Source organism: Babylonia areolata, chromosome 24 (genome assembly GCF_041734735.1).
Source record: "Babylonia areolata isolate BAREFJ2019XMU chromosome 24, ASM4173473v1, whole genome shotgun sequence".
NCBI classification, from domain to species: Eukaryota; Metazoa; Mollusca; class Gastropoda; order Neogastropoda; family Buccinidae; genus Babylonia; species Babylonia areolata.
This window is the reverse complement of record NC_134899.1, coordinates 41,606,035-41,622,190: the sequence shown is the minus strand read 5'-3', so window position 1 is coordinate 41,622,190 and position 16,156 is coordinate 41,606,035. Positions and strand designations below refer to the sequence as shown.

At 40.5% G+C, this 16,156-nt stretch overlaps 1 protein-coding gene across 1 annotated transcript in view; it reads right to left on the bottom strand.

Moving 5' to 3' along the window:
- LOC143299172 (paired amphipathic helix protein Sin3a-like) overlaps positions 1-16,156 on the bottom strand; it is a 48,062-nt gene that overhangs the window by 18,812 nt on the left and 13,094 nt on the right. The window contains exons 7-18 of the mRNA XM_076612309.1: positions 15,078-15,362; positions 13,831-13,917; positions 12,563-12,709; positions 11,687-11,725; positions 10,333-10,497; positions 7,362-7,448; positions 6,465-6,583; positions 5,411-5,544; positions 4,566-4,663; positions 3,929-4,045; positions 2,807-2,964; positions 1,792-1,872 (exon numbers count right to left, since the gene is read on the bottom strand). Coding sequence (XP_076468424.1) covers positions 1,792-1,872; positions 2,807-2,964; positions 3,929-4,045; positions 4,566-4,663; positions 5,411-5,544; positions 6,465-6,583; positions 7,362-7,448; positions 10,333-10,497; positions 11,687-11,725; positions 12,563-12,709; positions 13,831-13,917; positions 15,078-15,362 — 1,517 coding nt within the window. The remainder of the gene's footprint in view (positions 1-1,791; positions 1,873-2,806; positions 2,965-3,928; positions 4,046-4,565; positions 4,664-5,410; positions 5,545-6,464; positions 6,584-7,361; positions 7,449-10,332; positions 10,498-11,686; positions 11,726-12,562; positions 12,710-13,830; positions 13,918-15,077; positions 15,363-16,156) is intronic.

Sequence of the window (16,156 nt, the reverse complement as noted above, 5' to 3'; positions counted from 1 at the left end):
TAGTTTGTACAGTCTGCAACATTACCAACAACAACCGTATTAGTTTGTACAGTCTGCAAAATTACCAAGAACAACCGTATTAGTTTGTACAGTCTGCAAAATTACCAACAACAACAGTATTAGTTTGTACAGTCTGCAACGTTACAAACAACAACTATATTAGTTTGTACAGTCTGCAACGTTACCAACAACAACAGTATTAGTTTGTACAGTCTGCAACGTTACAAACAACAACCGTATTAGTTTGTACAGTCTGCAACGTTACCAACAACAACTATATTAGTTTGTACAGTCTGCAACGTTACCAACAACAACCGTATTAGTTTGTACAGTCTGCAACATTACCAACAACAACCGTATTAGTTTGTACAGTCTGCAATATTACCAAGCACAACCGTATTAGTTTGTACAGTCTGCAATGTTACCAAGAACAACCGTATTAGTTTGTACAGTCTGCAACATTACCAACAACAACTGTATTAGTTTGTACAGTCTGCAAAATTACCAACAACAACCGTATTAGTTTGTACAGTCTGCAACATTACCAACAACAACCGTATTAGTTTGTACAGTCTGCAACGTTACAAACAACAACCGTATTAGTTTGTACAGTCTGCAACATTACCAACAACAACCGTATTAGTTTGTACAGTCTGCAACGTTACAAACAACAACCATATTAGTTTGTACAGTCTGCAATGTTACCAACAACAACCATATTAGTTTGTACAGTCTGCAACGTTACCAACAACAACTATATTAGTTTGTACAGTTTGCAATGTTGCCAACAACACCCATGTTATTTTGTACAGTTTGCAGCGTTACCAGCAATATCTATTTTAGTTTGTTCAGTCTGTAATGCTGATGATAATAACCATGTTAGTTTGTTCAGTCCTTTCTCTGCCCAATGTTATTCTCTGATCTGATCACATCACCAGTGGAGTGATGGCCTTGAGGTAACGCGTCCGCCTAGGAAGCGAGAGAATCTGAGCGCGCTGGTTCGAATCAGGACTCAACCGCCAATATTTTCTCCCCCTCCACTAGACCTTGAGTGCTGGTCTGGATGCTAGTCATTCGGATGAGATGATAAACCAAGGTCCCGTGTGCAGCATGCACTTAGCACACATAAAAGAACCCATGGCAACAAAAGGGTTGTTCCTGGCAAAATTCTGCAGGAAAACAAATAAAACTGCACGCAGGAAAAAATACAAAAAAATGGGTGGCTCTGTAGTATAGCGACGCGCTCTCCCTGGGAAGAGCAGCCCGAATTTCACACAGAGAAATCTGTTGTGATAAAAGGAAATACAAAAATACTCAAAAACAAACAAAAAAAAATACAAAAAAAACCCCCAAAAAACAATGAACAAGTGTGCCAAACCATCAAGCAGCCCACTGGACCTTACGAAGATCTGCTGCAAGTAACATGATGGACTGACCTTTACAGAATTGACAGGAAAATCATTTGCAGAGACCCAGGATTTGACGCATTACTGACAGACCTGGGGGAATCTGGTAAACAGTTCTGTCCATCTTTGCTTTCTTTAAAGGATAATACTCATAACTTGTCTCAGGTCTAGCCTTTCCCTCCACTGTCATTTCCAGTTAACACCGTCCCTAAAACCAGACCTGTGGTCTGAAATGTTAAACACTTCTTTTCAAAACTGAGTCTTGTGCTGCTACAGTGGTTGGTCGAGTTGTGGTGTGTTGTGGTACAATGCGGTGTGCTCATTCCCATTCATATGCACGAGTGCATGCGCGTACATATCAGTGTACAAGAACAAGCATGCTCACCTTCGTAGCACCAAAGGAACAGCCACCACAGGATTCTTCTTCAAGCCATCGATGATGTCTGTGGACTTTTCTCCATACAACCTGTCAACATAAGAAGAATGGAAGGAATTTTCCCATGAAAATAAGCATGTACAGGTGGGCATGTGAATAACACAGGACAATGCTGTCAATGTTCATCAATGAAGACAATGGCTCAGTTCAATGAGACGGAGTCAGCCTACAGATAAAGTCTAAAACATGCAGGGACACTCATCTCATATTTGCATGCAAACTATTCCTGTACACATCTAGAAACAAGTCATGTCATACAAAATGGATTCCATTTTCAAAAACTCAGTAGAAACTGATGATTTTAGACTACCAACATACAGTATTATGCATCTGTATGAAAGATAAAGAAAATAAAAGGAACATAAAGAAAGGATGATTATTAAAAAAATAAAATAAAATATAAGAGAGGAGGATCTTAAGGACAAGACTTTTTCTGTTCAATTCTGTACCCTCGATCTTTTAACAATTTTTATCATAAGACAATCAGAATTCTACAATACAGCATCATTTAATAAATCCCTCACAGGGGAAGTCTGTGTCTGCTCAAACACACATCAAGAACCACATAAATGCAAGACAACACAGGCATAAACACACCTTTTGGAGAGAGATAAACAGCGTAAAAATTGAAGGGGAAAAAAGTCACTTCAAAACATGATTCATCTTCATCTTTCGCAACACATGCAGACACACACATATTGCTTTCATTCTGCCAACTCTCTTTTTATGTGGCTGTTTGAGAGATGGCTCACGGAAGAAGAAAAAAACAAAAAAAACAAAAACAGTTTCTCTATGTGGATGTCCTCACCCTCAGTTCTCCCAGCCTGCCACTGTCATTAATCAGTCGACTGTCAAAATCTTTTCTCAAAGGATGTGTGCTTAGTGTAACCCCTCCCACCTTTATAATCTTATCTATGTAATTTTTGTCTTGTAATCTGCATCCCTTTCTTCCCCTTTCTCTCACCTGCAGATAGCCTTGCGAGTGACAAACTCAGACGAGCCCCCAAGAGTGTTATCCAATCGGAACTTTGTGGCCTCTTCCGGCGTCATACGCTGCATCTTGCGAGTCACAGCTTCCAGTGTTTTGATGGCCGCAAAATTGGTTTCCAGCACCACGTCCAGCTGCACACACAGTGGGTTCAGGGTTCGGTTCCAACATCACCATGGACACAACATATCAACATTTTTTTAAACCAAGCAAAAGACTCATCTGTTCAAAGCTGCCTTTGAACAATTATGTAGGAGTGTATGCATACAAATATGTATGTTTATATGTATGCATACATATGTAGTTTGCTATGTACAATGTGCTTAGTGTGTATTTTAGATGCACTGTCATGTCATATGTTATATTTTCTCACTTGAACTAACCTTTATGTTTTAATGGATGGTGTGACATATTGTAATGAATTCTGATTGAAAACTATTGTATTGTTAATCACTTTGAGCAACATATTTGACTAGACACTATACAAATAAACTTTTTATTAGCTTCATGAGGTCAGAAATGAGTTTTCACTGTTCTCATCAATTCAAACCCTATCTCACTCAGTATCTATCAAGCTGATCACACACAACAAACCTTTATAAAGACTGAAATTTCTTGAAGGTGAGTCTTTGTTCAGATGGGGTCTTTACAAACAGAGGTATAATCTCATCCTCTGGAGAGAGTGAAAGAGAAGTAAAGACATGTGTTTACAACATTTTATCTAGCAACAGCTTTCAGATCAGGGCCAGCTTCTGTGTCGATTTGAACTTCTGCTCAGCAAGAATTGAAAAGCCATGGTGCAGTACAGGAGCTAACCCCTACAAAATAAGACTGAAAAAAAACACACACAAAAAAAACAGAAAAAGACAGGAAAGAAAATTCAACAAATATCATTACACTCAAAATGAGGAAAATACCAAATCTTACATGAAATGTAAGAAATATCAATATCCTACTTGCAATATCAATTTCTTTCACAAAATAAAGTAAACACCAATATTTTACTTGAAATAGCATTATCATACACAAAATGAAGAAAGACCACTATTATACTTCTAGTTTATTCAAAGCAAAGAGAAACGTAAAAACTGTACAGACCTCAAAGCGTTCATCCTCACAGCGGTAAATGTGCTCCTCAAACTGGGACTTCCGTGAAGTGACAAATGTCGAGTCCTCAGACCAGGTGGGAATTGACACCCATGTGTCGTTCAACACCTGAAACAAAAACATACATGAAAATGCTTACTGATAATGATTAAAATATGTAGTATAATAGTCAGTTGTGTCTGACCAATGACCATTACAACAGCAGAGGAGGCAACTGCTATCCTATCTGGGCTTCAAACTGATTGTAGTGGAGAGTGGAGAGTGTCTTGCCCAAGTTACATCCAAACTCTAAGCCCACAGGGTTTTTAGACATATACAGTACACATGTCTTACATGTTGTATTGTGAGTACTCATCCAAAACACTATTCACAGAGAGAGAGGACTGCAAAGGAAACACATGTACATTCACAGAAGTATAACTGAAGGCAGAAGCATTTCCCTTACAGAAGTATATGATTTGTTTTTCTGCAGTTCGCTTTTGTGTGAAAATGAAAGGATACATCAAAATCTGTAGTTTATTTTTCATTTTTATTTCTTATCTTCTTATATTTTCCTTCTGTTGTCAGCACCACACAGTAGATGTCCAGAAGAGAGCACATGCAATCTTATATAATGTTTAATATTTACCTCACGACAAAGCTGTGTTCGCCCGCTGCACTTTGGCTGAGGATATGTGGATGGAAGGGCACGATAGCTGGCTCCGTATCGTTTGCACGACTGGTAATCTGAAACACATTTACAAGAATCTTTCAACTAAAGAACATCTCTTCCATACCCTATCAATGAGGAGACAAAGACAAGGGGGATTACATGGACATGTTTGCAGTATTCTCTTCTTTTCATTCTCTCTCTCATAAACGCTTTTTCACACTATCCCCTCTTCATTCTATCAAGCAATTCCAAAGGTGCTTTCGCAGTCCAAGCCCTTTGCCAAAAGACTTTTCATGGTCAGTGACATTGTATTCTTGCAAAGAAATGTAAAAACCAACCAACAGATTTATTTCAACTCACAGAACGTTTTTGTTCTTTTACTTTTTTTTTTTTTTTTTTTTTTGCAGCCCCATCACCTGATCATTTCACACTGCTAATTCAAATTCCCCAATACACAGCCACACTTCAGTTCTGGCAGAGCTTTATTTTATTTTTTTTTTTTTAAGCACAATTCTTCCCAAATCAAAGCGGCACATTCAAACTTCTGGTCACCTTATCTCACTTTCTGCTTCTATCTATCTGTGTGTGTGAGTACTCATGTATTCATATGCATCAGTCAAACTCCCTGAAAGATCGCCTCCTAGCAAGACCTATCTTTCATGACTTTTCAAGATCTTTCTATAAAAAAAAAAAACACCCAAAAAACAAACAAACAAACAAACAAAAAATAGCAAAGTCCTGTGACACACACATACTCCATCAATGTCGAAACCTACTTCACAGCACACAAACAATACACGTTTCCCCCAAAACATCCATACCTATCTCCATGTTATAGTCATCCCTGACACTGCGCTCTTTGTTGGCCACCTGAGGCAGGGACTCGTTGAGCGTGGCCGAGCAGTCCTTGTGACCCAGGAACTCCTTGAACCACCTGTACAGCTCGCCGTGTTTCCTGACATCACAGATGGCGTCAGTGGCATTACAGAATAGAGGCATGGTTGCTTTGTCCACATCTTGTTCTACTTTCCCCCTACCCCCCGCACCTCCCCCCAACCTAAAGTGGCCTTTCAGTGGTCGGCTGGGCTATAAGAAACATGATTTGCCCCACAACCCTTCCCCCCTCTCCCCCCACCCCCTCCTCAACCTCCTGTGTTGGTTCAAACCATCTCCATACAACAGAAAGTGAACATCAAATAAATTCTCTTTCTTTACTTCTTTTACAACACCACCAAGAACAAAAAAATGGAAAAAAAAAAAGAAAGAAAGAAAAAGAACAAAGGGAAAGCAGAACGAAAACAAAAGCATCTAACCTACCCTGTGGGCAAAAATACAAAAGCTAACACAAGGAAAACTGATGTGCCTGATTTAAGTAGGAAAGACTCTACTGGTTTCCTTTCAAGAACCTGTCCAGCAGATGGGTTGTTTAAAACAAGGCACCAAGTCAGCAACCACAGCATACCCAACGTCCACTTGATCCCATAGTACACGCTTGCAACACACATCTTACAACACCCTGGTCAAACCAACCACTATAAACCCAGGCAACCAAACCTTCATAACTGTATATCGACAATATGACGACAACAACAATGCCGATGACAGTACAATAAATCAAGAGTTATTCATGAGTTAAAATACAGAACAAGACCATGCAAAGGACAACACAACAGTATATACTGTAAAGCAAATGCTGTACATGCCTCTTAATACACAATGCATTTATCTGTTATAGAGGAAACATTCACATGAACAGATTTTTTTTTTTTTTTTAATGGATCAACTGATTTAACAGTGTTAAACAGATACTTGTACTGAGACTCTCTTCTTTTGTCAATCTTTATTTTACAGACAATATTCATGTGATGTACTTACCCCAGAAATGGATTGACCATTGTGATAAGCTCACCCCTTGAAATAATCTCTGAATTGAACAATACTAGGCAGCGCAAAAAATTGTTGTATGCTTCATTGGACCGGAGAGCATTCCGCACCTGCAAGAAAAAAAGAAGAGTAATATGATTCTTTTTATCGCAGAATACTCCCGACCTACAAAAAAAAATAAATAAATAAATAAAAAACATTACTATGTATGAAGTTGTGTGCAATAGAAAAAGAATACAGACAGCATACCACACTTGATGCATCTTCCTTGGTAAAAAAAAACAACTAAATGACAACTAAAAAAACCTGGTGTGTCCAAAAACCAAATATATTCAAATAAACAGACTAAATCATAACAGCACAAAAAAATAGTGAAAGCAGTGACAGTGAAAATATTTAATTACTTTTTCAATTACATTAGCAAAAAAAAAAAAAAAAAATTCTATTCATATTTGCTGTGCTTCCGGTAGTTTTAAAACTGCAAGTTTTATCTAAAATAATAAAGGCATTGGTGAATCAAATAACTCTGTAAGGTAAAACCCAACAAATCATTATGTGTTTTTCAATGATGTATACAAATTTACTGAAAGTAATGTTTCATGTTCCAAACCTCTTGGAAAAACAAATATATAATAAAAACAGAAACATAGGACTCACATAGAAATGTTTTTCCCCTAAAAGTACCTTTATCTAACATACATTCTGTGACCCACTAGTGCAGACTCCAGCAGGAGTCTGATTCCTGTTCTGTGCAAACTACAACCCGCCTATGCTGGGAATACAAAAGTAGCTACAGCTGATAACCTCCTAGAAGTCGGTTTCGATTTTTTGTCAACTTCCAATGTAACAGCAAAACGAGAATGTCATAATAAATCATGAAATGCTCACATTGTCAAAGAAGGCATATTCCTTCAGGGAAGCATACTTGCCCGCTTCGGCCAGAGACACATCTTTCAGCATGCCCGTCTTGTATTTCTGCACATGAGATCTGGAAATTGTGACTAAGTCTGAAAGGTGGGGGTCTGCGGGCAAAGCCCCCTGAAGCTGACGGTTTTTCTAAATTTCAAACCATAAAATCAGCACTTCAGGGCCACCAATGCCTCTGAGGTATTCCAACCCATATAAGACAAAAATCAGTCCAATTCTTCCTAAACTGAAGTGTTTCTGCTTTCAAACCTGTAAAAGTCAGCCTTGGGGACATGATTTTCAAAATCTTGTCTCATGTGTGTGTGTGTGTGTGTGTGTGTGTGTGTGTGTGTGTGTGTGTGTGTCTTTTCAATGCAACTCTGTGTGTGTATGTGAGAAATAAAGACAGACAAAATGATTGAGAATGGGGGCCAAGGGGGACATGGGAGGAAAGAGTAAAAGTTTGTATGTGTGCATGTCGGTGCACTGCTTTACATACAACTCTGTGCGTGTTAAACTCTTTGTGTGAGTGAGTGAGTGAGTGAGTGAGTGAGTGTGTGTGTGTGTGTGTGTGTGTGTGTGTGTGTGTGTTTGTGTGGAATTGTCCAGGAGTTTCCTCTGAAAATGGCCGGGGTGCAAGGTGGCAAAGCCCCATGGCCAAAAATGAAATTAGTGATTTTTAAGAGGTTTGGGGGGCCTCTCTTTGCACGCGCGCGCGTGTGTGTGCGTGTGTATGTGTGCTGTTTTCAAGGAAAATGTACTTAGCACACGTTTGCACTGTACCATGAAAGCTGACATCTGGTCTCTTCAGCTGTTGTGCTAGTGGTCAGTGTTCCAAGCCTGGACTTTCTGTGTGTGTGTGTGTGTGTGTATGTGTGTGTGTGTGTGTGTGTGTGTGTGTTCAGCTAAACTGTGTGAGGGAGAGAGAGAAAAGAGAGGGAGGGAGGGAGAGAGAGTGTGAGTGCGCACACACGTGTGTATGTGTGGTTTCAGTTCAACTATGTGTAAACAAGAGAGAGGCAGAAAGAGAGAAAGAGAGGGGAGAAGATAGGGGGAAAGAATGCAGGTTGTATTCGTGTATGTGTATGCATTGCTTTCAAATTCAATAGATCTCTCTCCATGTGTGTGTGTGTGTGTGTGTGTGAAAGAGTGAGTGTTTTCAATACAACACTGTGTGTATATGCGAGAGAGAGAGACAGACAGACAGACAGACAGACAGAGGGAGAGGGGGGCAGACAGACAAGAGAGAGAGAGGGGGCAAGGTGGGAGGAAAAAGTGCAAGTCTGAATGTGTGCATGTACGTGCATTGCTTTAAATACAATTCTCTGTGTGTGTGTGTGTTTGTGTGTTTTCAATCAAACTCTGTGTGTGTGTGTGTGTGTGTGTGTGTGTGCGTTTTTGTGCGCGCGGTCATGTGAGTATTATTAAGCTCTGTGATTGTGTGAGCGCTCATGTGTGCACATGTGTGAAGGAGAGACTGAGAAAATTAAATTAAAAAAAAATGAGTATGTGTATACGCGAGTGCATTCATGTGAATATTTTTTTTTTTTTTTTTAACAAAGTCTCTGTGTGTGTGCACGCGCATTCAATTCAGCTCTGTGTCTATACGTGCGTGTGTAACTTGGGTAATCTGGCTCAAAGTCATAGATCTCAGATCTAAATCAACTGACCAACTCTTGTGATGAACTGTCTGTGTTTATGTGCGATCGCCCGCATGTGGGTGCATGTGCGCGCCGCGTGCATGCTTTTTACAGTGATATCAATGCGTGCCATGTAGGGACAACTTCAATTGACTGTTAAGAAACTTTTTGCCTTAGATTTTGGTGCTTTGAAAAGTCACTGGATTGCCTCTCAAGGGGTCAACAAACGATCAACGCTTTCCGTTTTCATTTTTGACAGATCATCAGTCGGTAAATGATACAGAATGGCACATCAGCTTTTGGCTTCTTTTTTTTCCTTCAGAAAACAGACGCTTCATTTTTTATGTAAATCTGAAAACAGATTTCCATGCCTTAATGGAAGAGCTGCACCCATACAATCTGGCACCAATCGCACTTGGTCTTGCCCGCGGGGTCAATTTTGTGATTGGCAATGCCTACCCGTAAAGTTACTTTTTTGTTCTTCACTTCTGTTCCACTATTTTTCACTCCTTCATCAATCTCTGCTGCAAAAATCTTATTATCCTTTGTGAGTTTTCTCATTTTGTTGATGACTGAAGACAATCGACGAAATCAAGTATCTTTACAAGTTGTGAAGCCCGACTATAGTCCGACTATAGTCGGAAAAATCTCATGCCTGGTCTATGTAACATACTTACCATGACCCACTAGTGCAGACTCCGGCAGGGAGTCCGATTCCTGTCCTGTGCAAACTATTATCCGCCATGCGGAGAAAACAAAAGTAGCTACGGCCGATAACCTTACGGAAGTAGGTTACCTCCCGTCTGCATCCCTGACTAGCTTCCTCTTTTTCCAGCAGCCATCTGGACTCCTGATCCTGTGCTCTTCATATGGCTAAGTTTTTTTTCATATTTCTGTCTGTCTATCTATCGATTCTTTGACACTCATGTTTTGTATTTGACAAAGACTTGTATCTGGTCACAAACTTACTTAGCTCGTTTGGGCAATCGAGCTAACATTATGGCTCAATCACAATCGTAAGGACCCTCTACCTCAAGTTCTCTCAACAACAGGTACAGGTGTCGTATTTGGAACAGAAATTAAGTCTTGCGGCCTTTCCACGCCTCCTCCAGGGGCTGGGGAAGAGTCAGAACCCTGACCTGTGCATGAGCCCAAAGCGCTGCACAAACCTTGAGAAAACCTGTACATGACATGAAAAGAACCAAAGGAAAACAAATTTCACTAAAAAATAAAATAAAATAAAAATAAATAAATTTTAAAAAAAAACAGCAACAGTACTTAACCACAATGTTTACCAAGAGTGGTAAAGGTACCTTGGCTTGTGGCTGAAGACCACTACTGCCACCACTGCTGCCTGTGCAGGCTGGTCGCTTCAACTGACTGGTCGTCTTGCCCAGTGGTGTTCCCTTGCTGGGAAACCCGCCTGGCTTCTTGTGCGTGGAGGAATGGTCATTACGCACTCCCAGCGACATGTCGCTCTGTAAGAGTCAAAACATCTTCCATTTGTCAATCACTCTGTAAAAGCCACAACATCTTCCACATGTCAATCACTCTGTAAAAGCCACAAATCTTCCACATGTCAATCACTCTGTAAAAGCCACAACATCTTCCACATGTCAATCATTCTGTAAAAGCCACATCTTCCACATGTCAATCACTCTGTAACTCAGTATTAAAGTCACAACATCTTCCATTTGTCAATCACTCTGTAACTCTGCGTAAAAGCCACAATATCTTCCGTATGTCAATCACTCTGTAAAAACCACATCTTCTACATGTCAATCACTCTGTAAAGCCACGTCTTCCTCATGTCACTCACTCTGTAACTCAGAGAAAGAGCCGCATCTTTCATTCGCCGATCACTTTCGTGAACACCTTGATCACTTGTGTGCATGTGCCAGTGTATTGCATGCAGGCATGTTGGTAAGCATGTCTCTCATGTCTTTGTGCAGATGTGCTTCGATGCCGAGTAGCTGCAAGCTTGTGCATGTATGTACGTGCTTTACTGCATGTGTGCATGCACATGCAAACTTAAGCAGTAGCCTGTCTGCAGCACTTTAAATAAGACTGGAGCAGGGACAGAGTGAGACCAGGCAAGAGTGCGGAGCGAGAAACAAAGATATTTTGTTACATTCACTGCACAGAATGTAATACAACTCTATGACCTGTTAAAAAAAATCATATGCATATATACTGCTTTTTGTCTGAGACAATGTTCATTTAACAAACTGCTGTAACTATTGGAAATGTTTCCACAATGACAGATGTGCTGTTATCTAGAATTAACTTGCTTAATGCTTGCAACAGTGTCTGTCATTTCCTCATTAGAACATCCCCATCACCTGTGACAAATCTAAGTAAAGCATACTATCTCCTACAGATATCTAAATGTGAGCAATTAACTTTCACAACCACCAAAGTTTATTCTGGCTCAATTCATCAATTACTGCACTGAGATCTTGAGTGACATGCATCTCAGAATCTGCCCCTATGATCAGTCAAGTGTGACAAACATTTTTGTTTTGTTTTTTAAATAGGAAAGAAAGGGAGCAGCAGAGCAATGCAGAAATGGATGAGGGGGGCGGGGGAAGAACTTTCCAAAATAACACCATCATGATCTATGAATATTCGTAGATAAACATTACGATGTACAGTAAAACAACTCACACTAGTCCGTCGTCCCTCTCCACCATCTGACGGGAAGAACTGCATGGAAAAAACAGGATGGGTTAAGCACCAAGCATTCAGAACTGCAAAATTTCAATTAAAAAAAAAAAAAATGTAAACAAACCCAAAATATGTTTTGTCATTTGTCTTGTTTTGTTTACTAAACTTTTGCGTTCTGAATGCTGCATTTCAACATGGATTTTCAGTTTTCTGGGATCACTACAGCAACTTTGAGTAAACAACCACCTCACACGCTTATATTTCCAGCAGTGCAACTGACGAAAATCTGGTTATGATTTTGTGTTCCTGAACTGGATAGTACTTCACAGAGTAGGGGGACACTACTGCTGGAGTCTTTCCAGTGGTGATCAGTAATTTTCTGATTCAACATACGCATCAACCCACCTATTTTGTAACCTACTAATGACAGTAACTGTTCAGAGACTGACAAAGGGAGTAATCCCTTCGCCAAGAGTCCCCAATGAAATCTGCTGACTCAAATGACTGCAGCACTCCCAGAGATGCATAAATGAAGTGGTTGACCCTTAACTGTGTAGTTCCAGTCTTCAAATTTGAACCCAGAGCAAATCCAACTCTGTGTAGGCAATGACCAAAGGCCAAAGAACACTGCCTCTGAATGTGGCTCAAACCCACAGCTTCAGGCTTTAGACCAGTTGTTAGTCTGCGATGCAAACCACTACAACACTCCGGTTGCTGCCGTCCTGAATCTTTTGTAAAGTCAGTGTCATTCAATTTTTTTTCCACCAATGGCTCATGCGCTCTCCCTCTCTCTCTCTCCATCACTCTCTCACTGTTTGCCCCCACACCCCTCCTCAATCCCCCCCCCCACACACACACCCCCTCCCCAAGACTTACAATGCTGTTGCCTCCTCCACCGTTGGCGTCAGGGAGGAACTGTCCAAACTCTGCCAGCAGGTCCTCCTGGTCAGCAAACAGGCGCGCCACCTGGGAGTACACCTCCGTCTCTGTCAGCGGCTTGCTGCTCGTCCCCACTATGCCCTGCTGCAGGAGTACACAATACTTTTATTATCTCAGTACACCTGGAAACGGAATATGGCTGCCTACATGGCAGAGTAAAAACAGTCATACGTGTAAAAGCCGACTCGTATACACACAACGTCAAGTGAACATGGGAGTTGCAGCCAATGAACGAAGAAGAATTATCTCAATAAGATAAATTCATTTGTGGTGTATGCTATGCAGACAACACACGAAAATCACAGCCACTCAATGTAAATACATAAAAGACATAAATTGCAGCACTGCTAAGTTGATGTCAACCTTTCGCATAATGATCACAATCATGTACATGTAATGATTACATACTTTCACAGTCATTCATCATGAATACATGGGGTACATGAAATGCATGAATACAAGGTTAATGCTAATTAATCCCATGCAATAATCACAAATCAACAATGCCATAAGCATAGTAAGAGAACAGATGAAAATATCATACTATAATTAAAACAACAAAATACATGATTAAAACCAGCTGTTATTCAACAATATCTAAAATCAATACAAAATTATATATAATTCACATAACCTTGCATGTGCATGCACACACACAAACATACACGCACACAAACTTACAAGCACACACACATACACATGCGCACACACACACACACATAAATATCTCCTAACACATACTCGTGTACACACACACACACACATCTACACAGACAGGGGGCCAATTATAAAAACGCTTGTGTGTTAAAGTTACAGGGTATAAAACTGCTCTGGGTTCTAAAGGTTTTCAGTTTGGGAAGTGTTTCCCCCTTAGCCGCTGAACCCTGGTGAAACGAGATCAGTGTGGCACGAATCAAAAGTGCAGTTACCACTTTCTGTGTACTCTAAAAGTAGTGTAACTGAGCATGCTGAGCAAAAGTAATGCGGTTCCGAGAGAAAGAAGTCCAAATGAAAAAATGGTGACTGACATCCTGACAAGCTAGCTCAGTGTTATCACAGTGAGATGACAGCCCTTCACTGACTAGCTTGCTCAAAAACAACAACACAGATATCAGTTAACTGAGTTACTGCCAAATTTCTAAATGAAAGAGAGAACAAATACACACACACAAACACATGTCATCAGAAAACACACAAGTTCTAACCTCTTTGATATTCCTCTGTTCCTTCTGATATGTGTGCAGAATTTCAAGGAACTGCTTGTAAACTTCTGGCTGTCCCTGGAAACGATTCTGCAAACAAAATCAGCAAACTTTGCTCCTCAGCAAACAAGCTTTTCCTTCCCTTTGGCACAGTACCATATCAGTTACTCCTGCTCTCAACGTCTCCTTATATGCTGAGTAATATTCCAAGGTTTTCTTTCCCTACAGTCTCATTAATTCAAGAAACAGATCATGCATTCCAAATTCTCACACACAAAGAGCAGTCTCACTGATTCAAGTAGGTACTGGCAGCTCAAATTTTAATCGAAACTACAGCATTAAAAATTGTAATCAATATTTAGAACTTTTAATACAAACAAATAGCACAAAGAATTTTGCAGATATCTTCATTAGTTCCAGAGATGTGGTTTTTTTAAGTTTGTTACTTTTTTGTCTGTCCGTTGACTGAAAAAAGAGCCATTTTAAAATCCCAATCATAAGCAGAAAATAAATTCTGTAGATTTAAAATTTCCAGAATGCTATCTACAATATCCTGATAGGAGGCAGTTAACTTGTTATCTTTTGTTCTTTTCTTTCCAAAGTTATGATCCTCCAAAAATGTCAAATCTCACAAACTAAACGAGGTGAAAATTTCATGGTAGAGGAAATTTGACCCAACGGTGTATGCCAGCGAATAGTGTATATGCTGCCAAATGCATATATTTCTAGTGATTTGTATACATATTCATACTCTTTTTTTTCTGAGCGAAGCCAAAGTAAAATATTGAAGTTTTATTTACACTCAAAGTCATTGAAATGCACAAAATGGCATGCGATCAACAAAGGAGCAGATGGATACAGAAAAATGCCTGTAACTTTTGAACTAATTGATGCCTCAAGAAATACATCATGCAATCCAAATTCTCATACACAGAGTATGACTAATACCACACTTTAACAAGTCCAAACATATCAACAAAGTCTGATCAAAGCTACAAAACCTTAACTATTATGTATAACTGAAACTACACTGGGACTAAAGCATCCTGGTCTGTCAAACCTTGGGAGATAGCAGCTAACAAGGGTAAAGATCAAATGCACTGTGACTGCATACAGGAACTTTTTCATCACGCAACCTGTGCTCTTCAGTGTGAAGATGAAACCACAGCACTACTCTAGACAGACATAGTTTCAATGCCGTGGAACGTAAAATCATCCGTTCCAACACACTTGTCGCGCACGAAAATCACCTTTATCTTGTTGACGTAGTTGATGGCATGGTTGAACTCCACTGGCTGACTGCCTGACCCCTGAGGGGACGTCCCCGTCACATTCACTGGCTGGGCTCCACCCGCCCCCGTGCTGGCTCCGCCCCCTCCCCCGGCAGCGCTGTGAAGGGACAGGGGCACGTCGGCATGCAGCGGACGGGCAGACTGCGTGAAGGGGTGCACCGCTGGGGGTTGGGCGGGCTGGGCAGGGGCAGTGTGCGCAGGGGGGTTGGTGCTGGGCAAACTGTGCGCTGGAGAGCGCTGAGTCTGTGGGAGGGAGAGGAGAGAGAGAGAGAGAGAGAGAGAGAAAAGAATTAGGTGAAGCTTTCATGGCTCATGTGTACACAAGTTCACACACAGGACTATTCTCATATTCTCCTTCCTGTCTGTCCCTAACCAAGACACTGCTAACAAAATGACTAAATCACTGATTTTCTTGTTTTATCTAATGCCATTTGCTGCTCGGCCATCTGATTTCAAAACTGTTGTAAGTCTGTACAGATGATGTTAAAGTATGGACAGAAATAGCTTAAAGCTATTGTTGACAAGAATTCAACTTTCAGCTGTAGGAAACTGTGCTTGTCTTTATAAAATAAAACAGAACCCAGTTCCCTTTGGAACTGCTTCAGTTACATTTCAAACATCAGCTAACACCTAAATTTATATCTGATCAAACTTTGACAATGAAAACAGAGCAGTGCCCCTGCAGAACAGGCAGCCAGTGAACAGAACATCTGCTGCAGTCCTGCCCGCTCCACCAAGCGCTCCAAGAGAAAACCTGGCCTGACCCAATCCCAGCGGCCCGATAACTCTATGGAGGACTGGAGGACCTGCAACGTACTGCCACCTTTGTTGAGGAGACAGGGGAATCCATCTGATAAATGACGAACGAGACAACAGTCCTGTGTCGCTCATATGACTTTCATCTTTGCAGACTAGCCTCAGACCATATTTGACAGAAAAAAAACATGGTTCAATAGTTTCCTCTTTTGTCCTGTTCAGACAGGTTTAAAGCAATTCTACTCTTGCAAATTAGCAAGGGAGACAGACAGAAACAACCC